At 45.4% G+C, this 24371-nt stretch overlaps 1 protein-coding gene across 8 annotated transcripts in view; it reads right to left on the reverse strand.

Moving 5' to 3' along the window:
• Window positions 1-24371, reverse strand: part of CDH4 (cadherin 4) — a 792566-nt gene that overhangs the window by 126795 nt on the left and 641400 nt on the right. For all 8 annotated transcript variants that reach the window (XM_081011101.1, XM_081011100.1, XM_081011099.1 and 5 more), the window contains one exon: window positions 5775-5947. In XM_081011101.1, the coding sequence (XP_080867227.1) occupies window positions 5775-5947 (173 nt within the window). The remainder of the gene's footprint in view (window positions 1-5774; window positions 5948-24371) is intronic.

Here is a 24371-nt window from a genome sequence, read left to right on the forward strand (position 1 = left end):
TCCCTCTGGAAGAGCTCCTGTGCCTGTAGATTTTATCCGCTTTGACCAAAAAGACTTTTTAAAAAATAAATAAATAGATTTGCCTCATTTTATACAGAGCAACTTGGAACCCCAAACACAGATTGAAGTGCAGAAACCACAGTGTGACTCAGAAGCAGACTGGAATGTTTTAAAAATGCACAGACACAGATATGGTGCAAATCTCAGGGCATCTGCACACTCCTAGTATATTTCTGTATGCCTTCTGCAACAGCTCTAAAAATTCCCTTCCACCAAAATGTCTAATAACACTCCTCTGTCCCTCTTTCTCCTGGCTGTGCATTTTTCTTGCTAATCCATATATTGCTTGCCAGTGCCTGACATTTCCTCTTTAATCTTGAAACATTCCTTAACAAACTACTTTCTCCTCCTTTGCCCTTTACACGTTTCAGCAGCAACATTTGCTTTCAACCTCTTAATTTTTTTCTTTTACACTCGCCTGTTTATTTCAATGCACCTTTGAATCTCCCACTGATGAAATATCATCTGAACATCCTGAACTACAAACTACCTACTTGCCTAACAATCCCTTCATTAGCTCAATGGAAATGACAACCTTTTGTCCTGCTTTGGCATTTTACGCTGTCATGCGAGGACGGAGCTTAAAGCAGGCTGCTGCGAAACCAGCTCCCTTTAATATATTTTTTAAGAACTATAGTCCAATTATCACTATCTTCTTTGGGGATCCATTCAATTAAGTGCAGTCATAATGAGTGAATGGACACATGGCTCTGTCACCATATCTATAGCCTCATTAATGGGAACCAGGTAATATAGCTTTAAATCCATCAGTAATTCATATGATGCTTCCCTCCTTCTTCTGCAGTTTGGGTGGCTTTTTCTATCTTTACTTACTGAAGACAAGGGTAATATTTCAAGGGGTTAAAGTGTTTTTTCCAACCATGGTATGGGCCTGACTTTATTCAGTTTTGCAAACGGCATGGCAGTATTTGAAACTGAATGCTGGTTCAGCCATGAGCCCCTAGCCCCCGTCCCGCTATTGATAGGCAGACCGTTTATAGTAAAGGATGCTCTAGTGATGTTTCATCAGTGGGAGGTAATTGCTGCAAGACGGCCTCTTGACAGCTGGGGATCTCTCTGTGAGTTTGAATGGGATACCCATCAGGGTTTAAAGAAGGTGGCATTTCTCCATCTGAAGGAAGGGAGAATGGGTTCGTGTTTCCATTTGGGAAAGAGAGATAGGAGGTAATGAAGAGCAGAGAGTTTTTTTAAAAAGGCAAGGAGGTTGGAAGAGAGAAAGCTTCCAGCTAGAGTTAGCTAGTACTGGCAGTGTACTGATCACATTGCTCTCTGAGGCTCTATCACATGGGTAGGCAAACTAAGGCCTGGGAGCCGGATCCAGCCCAATCGCCTTCTAAATCCAGCCCGCGGACGATCCGGGAATCAGCATGTTTTTACATGAGTAGAATGTGTCCTTTTATTTAAAATGCATCTCTGGGTTATTTGTGGGGCATAGGAATTTGTTCATCCCCCCCCCCCAATATAGTCCGGCCCCCCACAAGGTCTGAGGGACAGTGGACCAGCTCCCTGCTGAAAAAGTTTGCCAACCCCAGCTCTAGCATGTCAGTATGCCTATTGCTCAATGGTTGAACAGATGCTTTGCTTGCAGAAGTCTCAGATTCAATTTCTGGAATCTCCAGTTAGAGCAGATAATGTAGACCACTGTATTAGGCGGTGCCATCATTCATTCCTTACTTACACATAAAAATTCTATTCCACCTATTTCTCCAAAGCAAAGCGACTATATCACCAGCCAGTAGCAAAAGCAGAATAAAGAAAAGATAATGCCCAACTCACAGATATCACTTCAAATTAGTAAGCTAACAATGCCCAACGTGTTCAACAAATTACATCAGCACAAAGATAACACAGAATGAGGTCTTCTTCAACCCTCTGGGGCCTGATGGATCTCGAGCAGCAAGGCATTCCAGAAGGTGGAGGCCACAACAGAAAACGTTCTGCCCCAAGTTGACACCAGCTTTGCCCCCTGAGGCCCAGGCAATCAGAGAAGGGTCCCAGGTGATGAATGAACCATATCGGGGAATCATAGAATCATAGAGTTGGAAGAGACCACAAGGGCCATCGAGTCCAACCCCCTGCCAAGCAGGAAACACCATCAGAGCACTCCTGACATATGGTTGTCAAGCCTCTGCTTAAAGACCTCCAAAGAAGGAGACTCCACCACACTCCTTGGCAGCAAATTCCACTGTCAAACAGCTCTTACTGTCAGGAAGTTCTTCCTAATGTTTAGGTGGAATCTTCTTTCTTGTAGTTTGGATCCATTGCTCCGTGTCCGCTTCTCTGGAGCAGCAGAAAACAACCTTTCCCCCTCCTCTATGTGACATCCTTTTATATATTTGAACATGGCTATCATATCACCCCTTAACCTCCTCTTCTCCAGGCTAAACATGCCCAGCTCCCTTAGCCGTTCCTCATAAGGCATCATTTCCAGGCCTTTGACCATTTTGGTTGCCCTCCTCTGGACACGTTCCAGTTTGTCAGTGTCCTTCTTGAACTGTGGTGCCCAGAACTGGACACTGTACTCCAGGTGAGGTCTGACCAGAGCAGAATACAGTGGCACTATTACTTCCCTTGATCTAGATGCTATACTCCTATTGATGAGGCCCAGAATTGCATTGGCTTTTTTAGCTGCCGCGTCACACTGTTGGCTCATGTCAAGTTTGTGGTCAACCAAGACTCCTAGATCCTTTTCACATGTACTGCTCTCAAGCCAGGGGAGACCATAAGTGGTGGTGAAATGCTCCTGTGTACAGTGGTACCTCAGGTTAAGTACTTAATTTGTTCCAGAGGTCCGTTCTTAAACTGAAATGGTGCTTAACCTGAAGCACCACTTTAGCTAATGGGGCCTCCTGCTGCCACCGCGCCACCGGAGCACAATTTCTGTTCTCATCCTGAAGCAAAGTTCTTAACCCGAGGTACTATTTCTGGGTTAGCGGAGTGTGTAACCTGAAGCATATGGAACCTGAAGTGTATATAGCCCAAGGTACCACTGTGCATGTAGGTGCCTGTGCACATATAGGTGCCTGTTTCCTTTCTTGTGCAAAGGAAACAGCCATGCTGTCCACTGGGAGCTCTCACCTCTTGGGGAAATGGAGAATATGCAACAGATTCTTCAGCTTCTAACCTGCAATTAATCAATCTGTTCAAAGCCATTGACCAGAATAATACTCTGCTGGAAGGCAAATGTTGTTCCCAAGCCTCGCTAAACGAAGAGCAACACCTTCAGCTTTTCTGTGGCTGCTGTTCCAAGTTGTGACAGTAAGCCTCCTACTACCATAGGAAGCTGTCTTGTACTTGGTCAGGTCAAATCATTGGTCTATCTGACTCAGCTTTGCCTACACGGACTGGCAGCAGCTTTCCAGGAGTTCAGGCAGGGGTCCCTTCCAGCCCTAACCTGGAGATGCCCAGGATTGTACCAGGGACCTTCTGTTTGCAAAGCAGATCTTCCACTGAGCTACGAACTTCTTTGTTCAATTGCCCTGTCTGGGGATGAAGCCAATGGAAGCAATTTTCTCAGGTTCTGTTCAGTCGCTGACACTCGCAGCCTCTTTAACATTCTCCACCTACCCAACTGACTTACCCAACACGAGCCGATTCTGCTGCCTAAGGGTCAATTGTAGCTGATAAGTCTGCTTCAGGCAAGCCAGAGAGCTCCATGCCAGCTCCACCTGGCACCCCTCCTGTTTTCTCTTTCCAAATCTTTTTGACGGCCCATCAGGTCCCCCACTGCTGGCTGCTGACTGGCTGTCAATGTTTCCCTCAAGTTCTCTGAATTCACCAGTGGCCACCTTCCTCCTGCTCAGAGGCGGCGTTCAAGGATTTCCGCTCTGAGGCTTGGCGGGGATGTGTCAAAGCAGCCCGGAATCCTTAAAGCCTTTATGCAGCCTCCGAGCAGAAAAAGGCAGCCCGAGGTGTTTGAAAGAAACAGACAGAAACAGTGGTGCGGGGAGGGCGGGAGCGGAGAAAGGAAAAAGCAGGGAGGGTGGGAGGGCAAGAGTTTGGGCAGCTGCCTCTCCTTGGGAACTTGGAGACTTTGAGGCAGCTTGCAAGGATAGGAAGAAAGGGGGGGCATTACGACTGGCATCTCCCTGCACATTAGATTTTGGCACTTTAGATCCATGGCTTTCAAAGAAGGAGGCAGGACTCTGAAAGTTACTGCAGTCAGTGCCAGAAGAGGCAGAGTCTCCTCCTGATCTCTCTGACCCTTCACTTTCAAGCAGGAAAAGCATGTTTGGCATAGTCAGTGTATGTCTGGGAGCTATAGCTCTATGCTGCAAAAGAGGGGAGGGGGTTCGTGACCATCATCAACACCATTATTTTGTCATCTTCACTATTTATGAAACTTGCTAGTCACTAGCTGTGACTCACAACCCATTTAAAAACATAAGCACAACTAAAAATATATTACTCTGCGAACCTCTCTTATTCTGTGAACGGCCCTGAGATCTTTTGATTGAGGGCAGGATATAAATTATAATAATAAAATAATAATACTATATAAATCTATTTATGCAAAAACACATGCGATTCATAGAAAAATACACAAAGCAGCCCTGCTTCCCTCAAGCAACAACATCATAAAGGTTTGGCGGCACATTTATAGCAAACGACACCATCATAGTTGATCAAAAGCCTAGAGGAAAGGTACGTTTTAACCGGCACAGAAAAGATGTCAGGGAAGGTGCCTGGCAGAACTGGGGAGAACATCCCACAAATCTGGAGCTGCAACTGAAAAGGCCCTTGAATCTGTCATCAGCCTCTGAACCTCCCTCAAAGTAGGGACTCACAGAAAGACTTTAGGTAACGGGACCCCTGACCATTAGGTACAGTCGGGGACGACTCTGGGGTTGCAGCGCTCATCTCACTTTACTGGCCAAGGGAGCCAGCGTACAGCTTCCGGGTCATGTGACTAAGTCCGGTCAGCATGACTAAGGCGCTTCTGGTGAACCAGAGCAGCACATGGAAACACTGTTTACCTTCCCGCCGGAGTGGGACCTATTTATCTACTTGCACTTTGATGTGCTTTTGAACTGCTAGGTTGGCAGGAGCAGGGACCAAGCAACGAGAGCTCACCCCGTCACGGGGATTTGAACCGCCGACCTTCTGATTGGCAAGCCCTAGGCTCTGTGGTTTAACCCACAGTGCCACCCACATCCCAGAAAGACTTTAGATTGAGATCTAATGGTCCATGCGTATGGTGGAGATGCAGCACAGGGGAGGATGTCTTTAACCCATCCCCTACCAGTCATTTTCTCTCTGCAGCATCACACCCATATCTTCCTCGCCCACACTGGAACTGGGGTTATGGATACACATTTGTCATACCAAAAGCGGAAAGTGGCTGGGAGGGGAGTTGCAGGAGGGAAAGCAGTGCAAGGGAGGAAGGGTTAAGAGACCCTCTCCCGCCCACTGATTCTCCTCTGCAAATGTCCCCTCTGCTTCAACTCAGAGGCACATTAGGGGTTCCCAGATGCATTCCAGCAGCTGAATATTTAGTTCAGATAAATTGCCCTAACTTAAATAAACTTAAGTTAGGGTAAGAGGTGCCTAGGCTTGTTGGAGCTGCTACTTGGGTCCCCTACTTGGGTACCAAGGCAAGCGTTGGAGGTGTTGCACTGGGATGGAGGCAAAGGCCCCCGCCCCAGTGATGAGAAGCCATCATGCATGCTCTCTGCTTCCCATTGAACTCTTACCTCTCTGTCAAGCCCAGCAGCCACTGTGACGATGTCTCCAGTCTCGCTGTTAATGGTGAACATGTTCTGCGATGGGCTCTGAGGGGTTTGCGTCACGATCCGGTACCTCACCATCCCATTGGCTGTAGTGACGTCGTCTGCATCGTTGGCCGTCACTGTCATCACGTAGGTTCCTTCACACAAGGTAGAAATGACAATAGAATCAATCATCATCTGAAATGCAGTATGCCTGTGTGTGTTGATGAAAGGGTTTAACTGGAAGATTCCGTAGAAGCTAAAGAAGATCAGGAAGAGCTCTCTCAGCACCTAGATTGGTTGATTAACTGATGTTAACTGTTGGTTAACTGCTGTTGTTCTCTGCTAGCCAACACGTGAATGTTTAACCTTAAATCACATGGGAGGCTATTGAATTGCAAATTGCCATCTTGGTCTTTGAAGCACAATATACATCAGGAGGCTTAGTCTGGTCAGAATCAAGTATTGACTTCTGAAGTTAACACTAAATACATTACTTCTGGTAAATGAGGCACTGTAGCTGCTAGAGGGCTATAAAAATTTGGGTCCTGGGCCTTACCAAAAAAGAGAAGAGGACACACAGAGAAAACTTCTGCCATTGCTATTGCTCATGAAAGTAATCCCCTTCCAGGGAGCCATGAAAAAGCAAACAAATTCCTCCCTCTTGAAAACATTGACATAAGAAGAGGCTTGCTGGATCAGGCCAATGGTCCACCTAGCCCAGCATCCTGTTCTCACAGTGGCCAACAAGATGCTTGTTGGAAACCTGCAAGCAGGATTTGAGAAGAAGAGCACTCTTCTCGCAGGAGACTGAACACCAGCAACTGGTATTCAGAAGCATTGCTGCGTCTAGCAAAATGCTGCCCCACTTCCACAGGGGTTGTGAAAGTGGGGCGGCGTTTTTGGCAGCGCTTGGAAACGTGGCTCACTAGTGGAGCGTCCATTTAACCTTTAGCAACCACCACCACAACAAAAAAGATGGTATTCACACAAGAATATCAATGGAGATGGCAGGCAGAGTTGCTGCATTAACCTGGAGCACTTTCCTGAGCACACAAAAAAACGTACTTATTTCCCAGAAATTTACAGAGGCAGCAAGGTTGCAGGCTGAAAGCAGCTGAAATCATCAAACATCCCTGGGCTGAATCACGTAGGGAATGCTATCGTACTGGAGTGCACTGAAAGGAACAAGCCACAAAGAAGCTGGAGATGAAAGCTTCAGGGTTTGAGTTGGCAGAACCTTCCAAGATAGTCTGTTGCCTGGAAGGACCCCCCCCCCCCAGCTCATATGCTATAGTTCAGGGGTGGCCAACTCCCAAGAGACTGTGATCTACTCACAGAGTTAAAGACTGGCAGTGATCTACCCCCTTTTGGGGGGTTCAAAGTTGTTGAGCTTTTTAAGGGAAAGCCCTGTTTTTTTTGGGTTGAGATGAAAGTTTCTTTTAGGAGACCCAAACTTGTTGAGCTTCTTTGGGGGGAGCCAGTGATCTTCCAGTGATCTACCACAGATGTCCAGTGATCTGCCGGTAAATCACAATCTACGTGTTGGGCGTGCCTGCTATAGTTGATAAGGGACACAATACACTGAGCAGTTATTTTGCACAAGGCTCACTGAAACGAACACGCACGGGCACAATAGTCAATTGTGCTGCATGTATCAGTTTTGCTCACTTTGCAGCCCTTAATGGTACTCAAAATCCAGGATCAGAGGTGACCACATCTCCCCATCTCACATAGGACTGTTTATGGAGCCTTCTTTGTACTTGGGGCTCATGGGGTTAACCCAGTTGGACAGAGAACCAAATACAAACCAAGCTTTGGACCTTCGAATCTCTCACAATGACAATAAAAACAAATAACTACATAAATAAAGGACCTGCCCACGAGACGCTGACACAAAACCCCCACACAAACACTATGCAAAGGTCATCACCCCCAACCTTCCCTCTCCCCTCTCAGTTTCCCCAATGTCTATGACAATAGTGTCTCAAACCGAATGTAAATGAGCTGTGAAAAATGACTCTATGAATTGAAAGTGGGGATGCTATATGTACTTTCCCTTGTTTATTTGTTTGTTTTGTATCACAAAAAATCTTTGATAAAATCTAAATTACAATAATAATAATAATCTTGGACATCTTAGCAGGGCAGGGATTTTCACAGAGGATAAGGCCATCGATGACCTGTAGGTGTGATGGCTATGCTCTAGCATCACTTTTGGAAGCAATAAGTCCCTGAATACCAGCTGCGGAGCATTGCAACATCCCATAATCACATGTTCAGCCACTTGGAGAGCAGGGTGCTGGACTAACTAGACAGAGCTCTTCTTATACTATAATGTACACTCATTTGTCCTTTCCCTAAGAAATGGATGCTTTGTCCCAAGGTAGATGCTCCATAACTTTCTCCCTAAGGGAGAAACACTATTCATGTCTCTCTCTCTCTCTCTCTCTCTCTCTCTCTCTCTCTCTCTCACACACACACACACACACACACACATCTCCCCCTTACCCATTTTTTATGCTTGGACGAAAACTTCTTTGTCACCCAGCTTCCTATACAAAGCACCATGCACTTCCACCATGGCTTATTTAAGTAGTTAGGAACAAAGCACACCCCATTTAAGTAACATGGGCAATGATGTCTTAAGACACAGCTGCAAGGACCACTCACTAGTTCTCTATCTACTTTTGCAGTCTATTGAAACTGAGATTTCCTCAGCACTCCTACTGGTTTAATCCTCTCCTACGTGCAGGAGAGGGGACCACTGTGATCATTCCATCTAGCCACCTGCCACTGCTTTCCTTGTTCCTCCCATAATTTGATATATCAGGAATAGGGATGGATGAAACTGTCCATTTCGGGTTCTCTCGGTTTCTCATTTTTCCAATCTTCAGTTCAACTCTCCATATTAGTTTGCACTGATTAGCATTTTGTAATGTGAATTTCTCCTAATGGAAATATTTTAGCACGTGATTTTTGACCAAAGCACACATTTTGCAAGGGACGCGGGTGGTGCTGTGGTCTAAACCACTGAGCCTAGGGCTTGCTGACCGGAAGGTTGGCGGTTCGAATCCCCACAATGGGGTGAGCTCCCGTTGCTCGGTCCCTGCTCCTGCCAACCTAGCAGTTCGAAAGCACGTCAAAGTGCAAGTAGATAAATAGGTACCACTCCAGCGGGAAGGTAAAGGCGTTTCCGTGCGCTGCTCTGGTTTTGCAAGAAGCGGCTTAGTTATGCTGGCCACATGACCCGGAAAAACTGTCTGCGGACAAACGTCGGCTCCCTCGGCCAGTAAAGCGAGACCCCAGAGTTGTTCAAGACGGGACTTAAATATCAGGGGTCCTTTACCTTTACCCATTTTGCAAATGAATTTCCCCCGTTTATCAGTTTGGTACGTTAATTTCACCAGTATAGGTATTTTATGGTGAAATTTACCCTCTGGTATGCATCCTTGTGTACATTAGTTGGATGGAGAAGTGAACTGAAAAATTCAGAGAAGTACAAATTTTGAAGGGTGAATTAAGTAGGCTTGCCTTTAAATGTGAACGGAATCAGATTTCTTCCCCATCCCTAGTGAGGGCTCCTTCTTTATTCTAGTATCCATATGCCCTGGATGGGGAGCCATTTATCTTGCTCCACTATCCTTTGATGTATCGGGAAGGGACTTGTGCCTCTCTGTTTTTATTCCACCCCACACTCACTCTTTCCCCCTGCTCTGTTCACTCCTCCTTCCTACAACTCTTTCAGTGCCACTTTTAATACTTCGCCGCTCCAGGCACTACAAGCCTAGGTTTGATATTCTTATTCTGGCACCTCCTTTGGCGCCTCTCCAACCTTTGTGATGAAAGAGCAACACTTTTTAAAAAAATAATTTAAAGAAATGTTCTGCATTTGCATTAGTCTAGATTTACACCGGACGTACCGAAAGCCACTTCAAGCATGACAAAATCCCTATTTGGGGCAATGCTCCTGGCTTGCAACTCAAGAGTGGATTAGGATGTGTGACAACTGCACACATGTGTATTTTATTGTGTCAGTGCACATGCTGTTTCCGAAATCTAAGTGCTCTTCCTGAGAGCACCTTTATCGCTCAAGTGATAAATGACCTTCTTGAATTCAAGGGGGTAACGGGCAAACATTTATTTTTCTTTCTAAATGGGTTGGTCTTGATCAGCGTTCGCCTCTTGACATTTCCCACTAACATGAGAACTGCCAAAGCTCTGGTCGATGAGCTGAAAAGGTTTCCTGGTTGACTGTTGCCTCTCCCGCCACCTGCTGAAAGCCACATTTGATGGATCTAGCATTGATTCCTATTATTATTATTATTGGGACGCGGGTGGCGCTGTGGGTTAAACCTCAGCGCCTAGGACTTGCCGATCACATGGTCGGCGGTTCGAATCCCCGCGGCGGGGTGCGCTCCCGTTGCTCGGTCCCAGCGCCTGCCAACCTAGCAGTTCGAAAGCACCCCCGGGTGCAAGTAGATAAATAGGTACTGCTTTATAGCGGGAAGGTAAACGGTGTTTCCGTGCGCTGCGCTGGCTCACCAGAGCAGCTTTGTCACGCTGGCCACGTGACCCGAAAGTGTCTGCGGACAGCGCTGGCTCCCGGCCTCTAGAGTAAGATGAGAGCACAACCCTAGAGTCTGTCAAGACTGGCCCGTACGGACAGGGGTACCTTTACATTTACCTATTATTATTATTATTATTATTATTATTATTATTATTATTCCAGCTCAGCAGGCATGCTTTGTCATACCCCCTGGGCTTCTATCCACACAATGACCTTGTGAAGTAGGTAGAAGACAAAATCAAGATTCAAGATTACCTTAATAGATTGGAGAAGCGGGCCAAAACTAAGAAAACAGATTTAAATAGGGACAAATGTCAGGTTCTACACTTAGGCGAGAAGAACCAGTTGCACAAATATAAGATGGGGGACACCTGCCTTGTCCAAAGTACGTGTGAACAGGATCTAGGGGATTATTTCATCTTTTCTAAAATGCTGAGCCTGTGCTGGACAGCACAAACATTGTATGAATCAGAAGTCAGCAAACTTTTTCAGCAGGGGGCTGGTCCACTGTCCCTCAAACCTTGTGGGGGGGGCAGGACTATATTTTGGGGAAAAAATGAACAAATTCCTATGCCCCACAAATAACCCAGAGATGCATTTTAAATAAAAGGACACATTCTACTCATGTAAAAACACACTGATTCCCAGACCATCCGTGGGCCAGATTTAGAAGGCGATTGGGCCGGATCCGCCCCCCAGGCCTTAGTTTGCCTACCTATGGTATGAATGTTTTGGATGTATCATTTTAATTTTAATTCTGTTATGAAGAAAGTTCTTCAGGTAAAAGTCTGAATAACATTTTTCTGTTTAGAAAATGATTTATTCCAAAAGGAGTCCATTCTTGTACTTCCAGGTGCTTCAAGCTGCACAATATTAATTTATGGAATAAGGACAATATTAATTTCTGTAATAAGGACAAAGGCTAATTCTGGATGGCTGTGATAGTTTCACAACCACAGCTCCTTCCTTTGGCCAGCAGCCCTGGCGAAGCAGGGCTGTGCCTGACCCACAGAATGCTTGTCATTTTCGTCATTAATGTACGTTAATTGCCAAAAATTATGTGTCCAAAATGGAAGGAAGACCCAAGGGCATGCAGTGTGGAATTATGACCGCCTCTGAAGTTCTAAACTCTTTGAACAGCTATCACCCAAAAGCTTTATTTTTATAGCTGTATTAGAATTGCCATTATACCAAGCTAGGTTAAAGCAAGATTGATGTTCATTAGTTAGACTTAATGCATGTTAAAACAGAGAGGTAATGGGGCATTTATCAAGAGGCCAAACCCTCGTCTAAAAACCCGTCCACTTTGCTCTTTATGCCTCCAAGCAATGTACAACCTTTCCCCAACAACACTTTGTCTAGTGCTGTGATCTAAACATAAAACAGTGATAATTATTCTTTACTGAGCTGCACCTTACAGTTTATGTTTATAAATTCTTATTATTGCCAAATCATTAAAGGTTGGTTAACCTTTTCGGTCTAATTTCCGAACTACACGATAGTTAATTTAATCATCCCCCATAGAAAAAAAAATTCAATCATTATGGGCAGACATGTAGTAACAGCCATATTATATTAGATCTTCATTAACCTGAGCTAATAATGTCTTTCAATTGATGGAAAGTTTCCCTTCTGGCAATTTTTCCTCCTGAATATGTGATGTTTTGTGGAACGGATAGTGTGCTTATGAGCATTTGAGGGGAAAGGACAGAAGTTGAGTGTGGGAGAGGAGCTTCACAAGTATGTAATGGGTTCTGAAATGAACTCCTTTAGTTCAGCAATCCCTGAGTCCTAAGGTCATAAGAAGAGTCTGGTGGATCAGCTCAATGGCCCATCTAGAGCAGCCTCCAGGTCTCACAGTGGCCAATCGTATCCCTGTGGGAAACCTGCAAGCAGGACCCATGCACAAGAGCCCTTTCCCCATTCATGATTTCCAGCAACTGGTCTTCAGAAACATTACTGCTTTTCACCATAGTCATCCTGGCTAGTAGTCATTGATAGCCTTATCTGCCATGATATTTTTTCCATCTATCTATCTATCTATCTATCTATCTATCTATCTATCTATCTATCATCTATTTATCTCTATCTCTATCTCTATCTATATATCGTATTGTTCGTTCCATAAGACGCACCTGACCATAAGACGCACTTAGTTTTTAGAGGAGGAAAAGAAGAAAAAAGTATTCTGAACGGAACAGTGGATGTATGATTTTTGTGGTTCATGCTGTGGCTACAGACATGATATGTGATTTGACGGTGAGTTTGGGGGTAGCCCAATGCAAAAATCCTGAGAATCCATGTGGATCTGTGCTTTGTAACCACGTTTTTGCACCACTGCGGCCCCACGAAACAGTGGATGCGTGATTTTTTTGGTGCAGGCTGTAGCCATGGACATGCTATGTGATCTGATGGTGAATTTGGTGTGGCCCAATGCAAAAAATCCTGAGGATCCATGTGCTTTTATCTCCCCCTCCCAGGCAGCCTCCTTTATTGCGAGAGTCCCTCATCTCCCTCCCGATCGCTTGCCGATCAGCTGCTCAGCGGCTTTGTTTCAACACCTCCTTCCCTCTTTCTTAAAAAAAAAAAAGCACAATCTGCTTTTCGCCTCTGGGCAATTCGGCTCCAGGGCCCACGCATTCGCTCCATAAGGTGCACAAACATTTCCCCTTACTTTTTAGAAGGAAAAAATGTGTGTCTTATGGAGCAAAAAATACGGTGTGTACATATATATATATATATATATATATATATATATATAATTACATTTTCTGTTTTGCAATTTAAAATACCGTATTCTTCCATGTATAACATGCCCCCGTGTATAAGACGCCCCCTCTTTTGGGGGACTAAAAATAGAGAAAATGGGGGGAGATTGTCTGTAGTTGAGCAGCTTTTTTGGAGGAAGAGGGGTTGCCGAAAATCGCTCACCCGCAGGACCGCAGCAGCCACTCACACGCACATCGGCGAAGCAACCAATCATCTGCACATTCGCCAAAGACAAGCGCCAATCGCCTGCCCAATTGCTGCAGCAGCCAATAGCCAGCGGACTTTCCCGCACCCATCAATCACCCACAAAAATATTGCTGGCAATCTCCTGCTCGCTGCATCCACCAATCGTCCATCCCAGCTCTCCACTACCCGTGTATAAGACAACCCCAATTTTTCAGCCTAATTTTAAAATAAAAAAAACCTCATCTTATACACAGAAAAATGCGGTACTTATTTTGCATCCTGAAAATATCAACGACTTCCCTTTTTCTCTTTCCATGGTTCATTTTACATATCATAAATCCCTGCATATTTTACAAAAACTATACCATTCAGTATTCCATTATTGCATCCATCAAAACTTATGTACACTGTTGAATTTATCTTAATGCTGCCAGCATTTTCAGATATACACAATTATTTCCCATATATTCAATAAATGTTTTCCAGTCTTCTTTAAATTGTCTGATTCTATATGTTAAGTCTGCAAGTTGTGCATATTCTGTCAACTTAAGTTGCCATTCTTCTTTGGTTGGGACCTCACTCGTTTTCCAATTTTGGGCTAACAAAACATGGGCCGCAGTAGTAGCATACATAAATAATCTGTTTTGACACCTGGGAATTTTAGTCTGAATTATCCCCAACAGAAAGAGCTCTGGTTGTTGTTTTTTTTTTTTTGGGGGGGGGGAGTGCCTTTAAACATTTTTTTCAATTCATTATAGATCATTTCCCAATACTCTTTTACAAGTTGGTGGCCATTACTGCTTCCTGTGGAAGTGAATCCTATACATCTGTGTGAAGAAGTGCTTTGTTTAATAATAATAATAATAATATAATAATAATAATAATAATTTTTATTTATACCCCGCCCTCCCCAGTCAAGACCGGGCTCAGGGCGGCTAACACCAGGTATAAAAACAATTGATTAAAATACAACTTAAAAACAAAAGTACAATATTAAAATGCAGCCTCATTTCAGTAGAAACTCAAATCAAAAATTTTTTGGGGATGAAAATGTCAAATCTTCACCAAGGCCAACTATCCAGACTGGTCCTACGTGGGCCAGAAAAAAGCCAGGGGAGTCCCCAAATAGGAGTTCCATCGCAGAAGGAGAAAGGAAAAAGGAAAGAGGGAAGGGGATCAAGTTGATTCCAAGCTAAGGCCAGGCAGAACAACTCTGTCTTACAGGGCCCTGGTCTCATGAGACAGAGCATTCCACCAGGCTGGAGCCAGTGTTGAAAAGGCCCTGGCTCTGGTTGAGGCTAATCTGACTTCCTTAGGGCCCAGGACCTCTAGGGTGTTGCTATTTATGGACCTTCAGGTCCTCCATGGGGCATATCGGGAGAGGTGGTCCCGTAGGTACAAGGGTCCTAGGCCGTGTGTCTTGAATGTCTTGAATCCTCCAGCATTCAGCTTCATTGCTTGTCTATGAGTTATGAGCAAGGGAGAAAACCTTTTCTCTCTCTCCACGCCATGCAAAATTATATAAACTTCTACCATGTCACCTCTTATTATAAGGTAATTGTTCCAAACACTGCAAACTTTCTACATGGGGCAGTCCATGGGGCAATCACTTTGATCATTTTGGTTGCCATTTTTGGAACCTTTTCCAACTCTACAATGTTCTCGTATCCAGTGCTATTTTTCCAGAAAAAGAGGTGCCAGAACTTACCATGAACACCTTCCTTGTTCTCTTCAAATGGCAATGGCACCCACCTGAAAGGTGCCAGAACTGATTTCTAGAAAGTTCCAGCAGAAAAAAAGCCATATGCATATCCACTTCCACTTGTGATTTAGCTTTGAGTGGCTCAGTGCCAGATCTTTTGTTAGTTCTGTTTTCCTCCTCTCTGCTTTCCCCACACATTTTCACAAACCTACCATATTGCAAGAGGGAGGGGAGGCGAAAGTTGAGGGTTGTTATCTAAGTTGTCTCTCACTATCCACAAGGAAGTTTTCCAGATTTGCTCAGAGTAGGGATTGGGGGGTGGGGGTAGGGAGCAATTTGATTCAGTTCGCATTTTAAAATGAACCTACCTAATTTGCCCTTTCCGAATCAACATGCAAACCGAAACACACGAACCCTTCAAAAATTCGCATGTCTCTGAATTTTGCACTGCAGTTTGCCAGGCATGTAATATACAATCAACTGTGTGTATTAGGGTGAAAAGTGCCCCAAATGCATGCTAGTGAAAGAAGCCTGCAGAAATGAATTATATTAGTGAAGGGTGCTTGCCAAAATGCTTGTATATCAGGCAAAATTTCATATATCATATGAGGAGAAATTCGCATTAAAATAACCATCAGTTTTCACAAGGACCCCTGACAAGAATTCACAGCCTGATGTAGCAATGTGAAGAATTGAATGCAAGACTGACAAAACTGAGAAACAGAGAAATGGAAATGGATAGATTGCCTCATCCCTCCTGAACTGCAAAGGAAGTGATTTATTGACCAGGAGGGAATACCCCCCCCCCACTGTGGTTTCCAGAATTCCCACTGGCATGGGGGATGCATTACTCATATTCTTTTACATGGAAGCCCTCAAATAGCTTTACCCATTGCTTTCACCCATGATGATTATATGGAGTCTCCACATTTAGGGGAAGTATGTACCACTAGATACCATTTGTTGGGGAACCACAACAGGAGATGCCTATGGCCTTCTCCTCTTCCTCATGGGCTTCCTAGAGGCATCTTACTGATCATGATGGGAAGCAAGATGCTGGACTAGACTACTGGCCTGATTGAGCTTGTCTTGTCTTTTGCTCTCACTTGATGCTGATTGTTACAAAAATAGGTCTCCGCAATAGGACGTGTGCCAAGGAGTCTGACTTGAATTAACACTGCAGTAACTGCAGTAGCGTCTGTGAGACTGGGGCAGGGGTACCCCATCCATGCCCCACTTTCAGCGCCGGATTACCAAATAGGCAGAGCAGGCACCAGCTGATGGGCCCCACGCCTCTTAGGGGCCCTGCGACAACGGATTGAAATACTATTGATTTGATCTTGAAAGACAATTACAATCAAGCTTTCTTAGATCAATGTTATCCCACTAGAGAGCGTGTACAAGGAACCTCCAGATACGAAGCTTTCAAAAACGTATTAGGAGATAATTTGTAAGGACCCCCCCCAACCGATATTTTGACTTCCTCGGGGTCTCCACAGGGTTTAATCTGGCACTGCCCCCCTTTGAGTGCATTTGCCTGGCTATAGTAATACCTCTTCCTTGACTGGTTTGAGAACTCTCTCTATCTTTGTGTGTGTGTGTGTAGGAACATCTGACGTGTGTGCCGTGGTGAAGCTTCATGGTCTGGCACCGGGGGGCGGAGAGCAGGCAGGGGTGTGGCTGGTGTGCATTCTGGGGGCCGTGGTGCACTGCCTGCGGGGGCATGGCATGTGTCCTGGGGGCGTGGCACTATGGGGGCGTGGCACCCAGCGCAGTGGGGGGGGTGCGGCGCTTGTCCAGGGGGCAGCCACAATGGTGGCCCCCTCCCCAATGGTGCCAGGGGCGGTGCGCTCCTCCGCTCCCCCGTTCCCCTGCCAGTGTGTGTGTGACTGAAATGCAGCCTAGGGAACTGTGCAAAGGCAAGAGAAACATCCATTGCTCCACCCACATTGGCTGTTGGACCTGTCTACTGCTAGCATACGGCCCTCAGAAGTTTGTCCACGAGACCATGTGGCCCTTGGCTGGAAGAAAGCTTCCCTACGCTCTTCTATAAGGTATACAAAATAACCTCAACAAATGCTTTTAATATAAAAGGCACTGCTTTTCTCTCTCTTGCTTTGCAATTTAAACTTAATAATATCCCTGCGGGCTTTTATACCTTGCTGTGCATCATGTTGTTCCCCTTATAATCTCCTGGCCCCTTGGTTGCAATCTGGGTGCACAGAATGAAAACATCTGTATCTACATTTAGATACGATTACACATATATGGTTGACAAGGTATGGCGCGAGCAGAGGAAACCAAATAATAGCAATTCATATCCTTGTCTGAAAAGACGTCAAGAAAAAAGAATGGGAACGGGGCTGCCCAAATAACAAGTAACAGCAATCATCAAGAATTTTAAAAAGTCATGCATAAGCCAAGAAAATGAATGAAATGCCTTCCATTCTTCTGCAGAGGCAATGAGTTGAAAAGAACTTTTGTAAACACAAAAAGCTTCAGCACCAGGAGCTACTATGGCCTCTGTGGAGCTAGGAGGATAGGGAATTGGTCCATCTAGCTCAGTATTGCCTATCCCAGGGGTAGCCAATATGGTGCACTCCAGATGTTGTGGACTACAAAACCCATCAGCCCCAGCCAGCATAGCCAATAGCCAGGAATGATGGGAGTTGTAGTCAAAAATGTCTGAAAGGCACTGTGTTGACTATGCCTGACCTAAACTGACCAGCAGTTGCTCTGCAGGGTTTCAGGTCCTAGAAGGAAATGTGGAAGATCTGAGACCCTTTGCAGGCAAAGCACCACCAGTGAGTGTTGGCCCTTCCATATGTATAAAGGTAAAGGGTAAGGGGACCCCTGACCATTAGGTCCTGTCGTGACTGACTTTGGGGTTGTGGTGCTGATCTCGCTTTATTGGCCGAGGGAGCCGGCGTACAGCTTCCGGGTCACGTGGCCAGCATGACTAAACCACTTCTGGCGAGCCAGAGCAGCGCATGGAAACGCTGTTTACCTTCCCGCCGGAGCGGTACCTATTTATCTACTTGCACTTTGACGTGCTTTCAAACTGCTAGGTTGCCAGGAGCAGGGACCAAGCAACTGGAGCTCACCCCGTCGCGGGGATTTGAACCGCCGACCTTCTGATCAGCAAGTCCTAGGCTCTGTGGTTTAACCCACAGCACCACCCACGTCCCCACAGCGCCACCCACGTCCCCTCCATATGTATACCCCACACATTTCCTTGCTTGAAGCTTCGCCTTCCCTGTAAGATATATTTTGCAGTGCTCCACTGCTATGAATGTTCCTCAGCAGCCACTATCCTTTGCTGGCCACGAGGGCAGCAGGGAAGACTGAAAGCATTTCAGCTGTATGCTGCACTGGCAGCATTTAGTAACGGTGGCTGAAGTCCTTTCCAGGTGTTCAGTGACCACATGAAGAGGGTGAGAATTGGGATAACACTCATGGTTGCTTGGAGAATAGGTCAGCGGGCACCATCCCAAGGGCCGCTGCACACTTTCCCTGAATGTGTGAAAAGGGCAAGTGACCTTTTGTGTTTGCCCACAAACTGTGAGACATGCAGGAGAAATGCAAAAGATTAGACTCTGAATCTCCAGGGGCACCCAGAAATTGAATTCTGAAATGTTTTGTTTTGTTTTGTTTTTCGGTGTTTATTTTTACTTTTTTTTTTAATTAAAGATTTTCTTGTTTTACAGAAGTATGTGTAATGTCTCTCGTATTTTTTCCATGTAACATTTTTACAAATCGGTTTCATTTGTTGAGACATTGGGGGGGGGGAAGGGGGTGGAGGGGGGAAAGATGGGGGGGTCGGGTGGCGATGTTTCTATGTTGCTTAATGTATGTAGGGTTTGGTGTCAGCGTTGCTCGTGCTGTTCATTTGTGTTTCTTTGGTGGTGAGAGAGGTTGGGGTTGGCCTAGGGTGTGATTGTTTCTTTGTGATTGGCTGTGGTGGTCTTTGTTTTCGTGTGTGAGTGGGGTGGGTGGGTGTTTTGGATCAGGTTAGCCATATTGATTTGTATGCTGTTGGTGGATTATTGTCATTGTCTTGTTGGGCTGTGTATGTGATAAAGAAATGTTGATATATTCCAAGATAGGAGTTGGCGACGCCTCTGTCATATCTGACCCCTAAGTGGCAATATCTGTCTTCCCAGATGCCAATGCCAAAGGCAAAGCCAGAACATGAACAAACAGCAGCATCTGTGGCAATGGAAGGCAGGGGTTGGCTATTTTGGAGATGGAGGCCTGGGGCCTGCTTGCACCCAACTCCCTTGTTAGATTTTCCCTCTGACAAGTTAGACCAGCTGTCTTGTTGCCCTAGCAGGGATGCCCAAACCAGATCTGCTGCAAACCCAGGATTTAAAAAAACACAACCAACAATTTGCAGACAACAGTAGCAGCCGTTTGACACCACGCACGATCGAGCTCCAGTTGGAAACTCCAACCATTCTCATTCACTGTTATTTGTTGTAATCAATGGCAGATTTTGACCTTTCAAGCAGCTAACCTAATTAATAAAGGACGTCACTTCCTAACTGCTGGAGATTATCAGCTTCATGAAAGGTGCGGTGAGATGCCTTAATGAGGATAAAAAAGAACAAGCTGGCCTGAAGAGATTTTTTTGGGAAGAATGCAAGACGAACCCTGTCGTGAGCGACTGAAGTGATGCCTTTCATGTTAACAAAATTAAGTGCTTGGTTAAGAAAACAAACAAACCTTTTCTTCTTGCACAGAAGTCTGCCGAGTTGTGATCGCATTGTTGGGATGTGTGTTCTGCGTGTTTTGTGGAGGTTGATAATCATAACTAATTAACCATGCAGGCATCGCAGGAGAAGGACTGGAGTGTAATAACGACTCATGGCAAAGCACAATCTGTATCTTCAGAACAAGCATCATGCATGCTGGCAAAGCCACATGGCCTCCATTGTACGGCAAGTCAATGAGGACATCAGGGGTGACTGTAGGGCCCCATAACAGTCAGAAGTCCTGGGCCCTAAGGAAGTTAGATTATCCTCCACCAGGGCCAGGGCCTTCTCAGTGATGGCTCCGACCTGGTGGAATGCTCTGTCCCATGAGACCAGGGCCCTGCAGGATTGAACTTCTTTCTGCAGGGCCTGTAAGACAGAACTATTCCACCTGGCTTTCAATTTGAACTTAGCTTAATCTTTTATTCCCCTTCCTTCCCTCCCCCTCCCTTTTTATGAAGATTACCCACTCTGGGATCCCACAGCTAATTCTCCCCTGGTCTCCTCGCTTGCCCAAATAGGACTAATTTAGCCAGCTAGCCCTGGTGATCATCTAATGTTTATTGCATGGATTTCCCCCCTAAATTGATTTTTTTAATTCTGAATTTATTGTTATTCACATTTTATGCTGGTTTTTTTGTTGCATCAATTAAGTGTTTTAAATTTGTTGTTAGCCACCCTGTGAGCCCAGTTTTTTGAACCGGGAAGGGTGGCGTATAAATAATAAATTATTATTATTATTATTATTATTATTATTATTATTATTATTACAAGGAAAGGGTTGTGGTTCAGTGGCCTATTCTGCATGGAGAAGGGCCCAGATTCTATCTTCTGGAGTTTCCAGGTAGGGTTGAGCAAAGACCTGTATCTGAAACCTTTGAGAGCAACTGCCAGCCAGAGCTTACAATGCTGACTCAAAGACAGCAATCAACTCTGGTTCCCTTCTTTTGAGACAAGGCTTGGAGTGTTTGTGAGTGTCTGCTTCTAAGCACTGAGGGCAAACCTCCAAAGGAGACGAGCGTTGCTGGTGTTATTGCTTATGTGAAGAATGTTGTAATTAAAATCCTTTTTGCCTTCTCTAACTCGGCGCCACGGCAGTAGCTCTGCTTCCCCCCCCCCCGCCTCCCTTCCACAGTCTTCTTCTTGTTATTGATGTCCCTTTTAAAAAATTAAATAGCTGGGAGTGAGATCTACATGTAGCAAATTAAATTGGAGAAATCTCATAAAAATAAATATTCTGCAGAATGCCAGGAACGGTGTTTTTTAAAGAAGCCAAAAAACAAAACAAAAACAAAAAAAGAGAGGAGATTATTCTATTAGTTCTCCTGTTGTTTATTTATTTATTTTATTCCTCTGCCGGCGGAGATCCCCCTGAGAGATTAAAACTGTGGACTAATGCACAGATGGGGCGAGATACTTGAAAGTCATCTGGATATTAAGAATTTAAATCTTTTAGCCTCAGCGATTTGAACAGAAAGCCAATTATGGGCCTGAATTAGTTTTCAAATTAAACTGCAATTTAAAGGTTTGTGAAATTAATCCTTTAAGGCATAGCCTTGCATTTCTACATAAGCTCACACAAAGATCCCAAATCTCCTGCCAAGTCTTGGGGGGGGGGGAGGGAAGAGGTGTTCCCTTTTACCTGCTAGTGCACTTAATGAAGAAATCGCACCGCATCCTGCCACTTGCGTTCCTGGTAAAAGGACACGGAAGAGCGTTGCTGAATGAGTTGGTAAAATTATAGGAGAGAAGGAAATGAAAGTGTCAGAAGCAAAAATTGCAGAGCAGTAGGATGTAAGAAGAGGAACCGGTCACTGGACTGTGGACTGTGAAAACAGCTCCCTTCCCTGACGAAAGCTGAAGCTTCCCATTAATTGCAAGAATAACAAACCCCCTCTGGGGAAGGGGCTGTAGCTCAGTGGCAGACAACTTGCTTTGCAAGCAGAAGGTCCCAGGTTCAATTCCCAGGAAGGGCTGGAAGAGAATCCCGTCTGAAATTCTGGAGTGCCTTTGCCCATCAGAGTAGACAATATGAAGCTAGATGGACCTTTGTATAAGGCAGCTTCTTATGTTCCTACAACTGTCTGTTGCAATGGGTTGTCTTATGAATCCCCATACACACATTCCAACACAATAGGAATATAGGGTTCCAAGACATGTTTTGGAAATCTGATTAAAGTCGATTCGTTTACACCAGGAGTAGGCAAACTAAGGTCCATGGGCCGGATGCGGCCCAATTGCCTTCTCAAACCGGCCCGTGGACGGTCTGGGAATCAGCGTGGTTTTTACATGAGTAGAATGTGTCCTTTTATTTAAAATGCATCTCTGGGTTATTTGTGGTGCATAGGAATTCATTCATTTCCCCCTAAAAAAATATAGTCCGGCCCACCACATGGTCTGAGGGATGGTGGACTGGCCCACGGCTGAAAAAGGTTGCTGACCCCTGGCTTACACTATTCTTTGCCAACCCAGTCGCAGTCCCCCTCTCCCAGAAGTCAGGCCCCGTAAATAAGAAGACACATACACAGTGTGCTATGGGATTAAATTAGGCCACAACTTTATTACATTTCAGATGTACCTTGGCTTAGGCATTGGGCGTGCATCCCTCTCAGCCCCCGGCTGGGAACTGAGGAAGGGCCAGGATTGGAAGGAGTTCAGGGGGACACTGCAGAACGTAAGTTTACACGGCAGACATCTCCAATTCCTCCCATTATGGGGTTCTGACCATGTACCGAGCACTCATGGTCAGTGGGACCCAGCGTAAAACCCCTCTACTGGGGCCTTGCTAACGCTGCCACATGAGAGGTGCGCTACTGCGCTACCCTTCAGTTACACTGATGGACTAAAGCCGGATGTCACAGGTTGATCGATCATGGCACTAAGCTAAGTAATAGCCGGTGTGTTTCTTACTGATCCCCCCAAAGGCTGAACAACTTTTGTCAACCCTCCCTTAAAAAAGCTCAACAACTTACAACTTTGGTCAATCCTCCCCTAAAATAAGCTCAACAACTCCTGTCAATGGCAATGGGTAGATCACTGCCAGGTTTTTTTATCCTGGGAGTAGATCGCAGTCGCTTTGGAGTTGGATGTCCCTGGACTAAAGGATTCTGCCCAAGGCCTAAAACCGCCAAAGTTGTGACAATTGCTACAGGGAAGGCAAAACCTGCAGAGCAGGGAAAACTCCTTCCTGGCCCTGGAAACAGTAACCATCATGCGACTGTAGCAAAGCCCATGAACCTGAAAGGAAAAGGTGTGACTAGACTGCAATTAACACTACGCCTTAAAGGGAGGGTTGGGTGGGTGACGAACTGAACAGAATGGCTGACCAGCAATGCTGGCAGCCCCCTTTTCTGGCTCCTGGCTCTGCTCCCGAGGCCGCAGCTGATTGGCTGATGGTGTCTGCCATGGCGACCTGCAGCCTATGGGGATGGCCCAGGGGATGGGGCAAAGGCAGGTGTGGCCTCGTGGGCCAGGGAAGCCGCACCGGGTCGCAAAGGCCGCCCACGTCAGGACTGGTGAGCGGTCATTCACACCAACAAAGATCAAAACGTGCTGCCGGTTCCCAACAGAAGCCTTGCGAACAAGAAAATCTTGTGAAAAATTATGAATACATTGACAACAAACCTCCTTGGCAGTTTTGTGGCGGGGTGGACTTCTGCATAACATCTGACTAGGAATGCTCTCGGGGAATTCAGTCTTTACCCATTTCAGTTTGACTGTCCTAGGCTAGTGACCAGATGGGAACTGAGCTACCCAGTACGTTTCTGAGCACAATTCAAAGTGTTGGTGCTGACATTTAAAGCCCTAAACGGCCTCGGTCCAGTATACCTGAAGGAGCGTCTCCACCCCCATTGTTCTACCCGGACACTGAGGTCCAGCACCGAGGGCCTTCTGGCGGTTCCCTTACTGCGAGAAGCCAAGTTACAGGGAACCAGGCAGAGGGCCTTCTTGGTAGTGGCACCCTCCCTGTGGAACACCCTCTACCAGAACAACAACTACCAGACTTTTAGAAGACATCTGAAGGCAGCCCTGTTTAGGGAAGCTTTTAATGTGTGATGTATTACAGTATTTTAATATTTTTTGGGAAGCCGCCCAGAATGGCTGGGGAAGCCCAGCCAGATGGGCGGGGTATAAATAATGGGCAGGGTATAAATAATAAATTATTATTATTATTATTATTATTATTATTATTACCCACAAGCCTTTGCAATTCCTGAATGGTTTGATTCAGTTCTCGGCTCAAAAAGCAGCAGAATGAATGCGTAAAAAAGAAAGAAAGAAAAATGTTTTAAAACACACATTTTAATGCAAATTTTGTGTGGTTGAAACATAGACTTATAGGTAGGGATGGCGCTTTCTGAAAATCTTGATGTCAGACTTATCTGCATGGATTTCTCCCTTCTCATTCCTATCTTGCTACTTAATCTCAATGAAAGATGAGTCTCACTGCAACAATTCCACTAAAAATGCTGGTTTCCTAAGTAGCCAGCACATACACAGAAACATACTGTACTACAATGTTTATATATTAGTTAAAAGTAAAGGGACCCCTGACCATTAGGTCCAGTTGTGGCCAACTCTGAGGTTGCGGCGCTCTTCTC

The sequence above is a fragment of the Podarcis pityusensis genome (assembly GCF_964106645.2).
Source record: "Podarcis pityusensis genome assembly, chromosome: 6".
NCBI lineage: Eukaryota > Metazoa > Chordata > Lepidosauria > Squamata > Lacertidae > Podarcis > Podarcis pityusensis.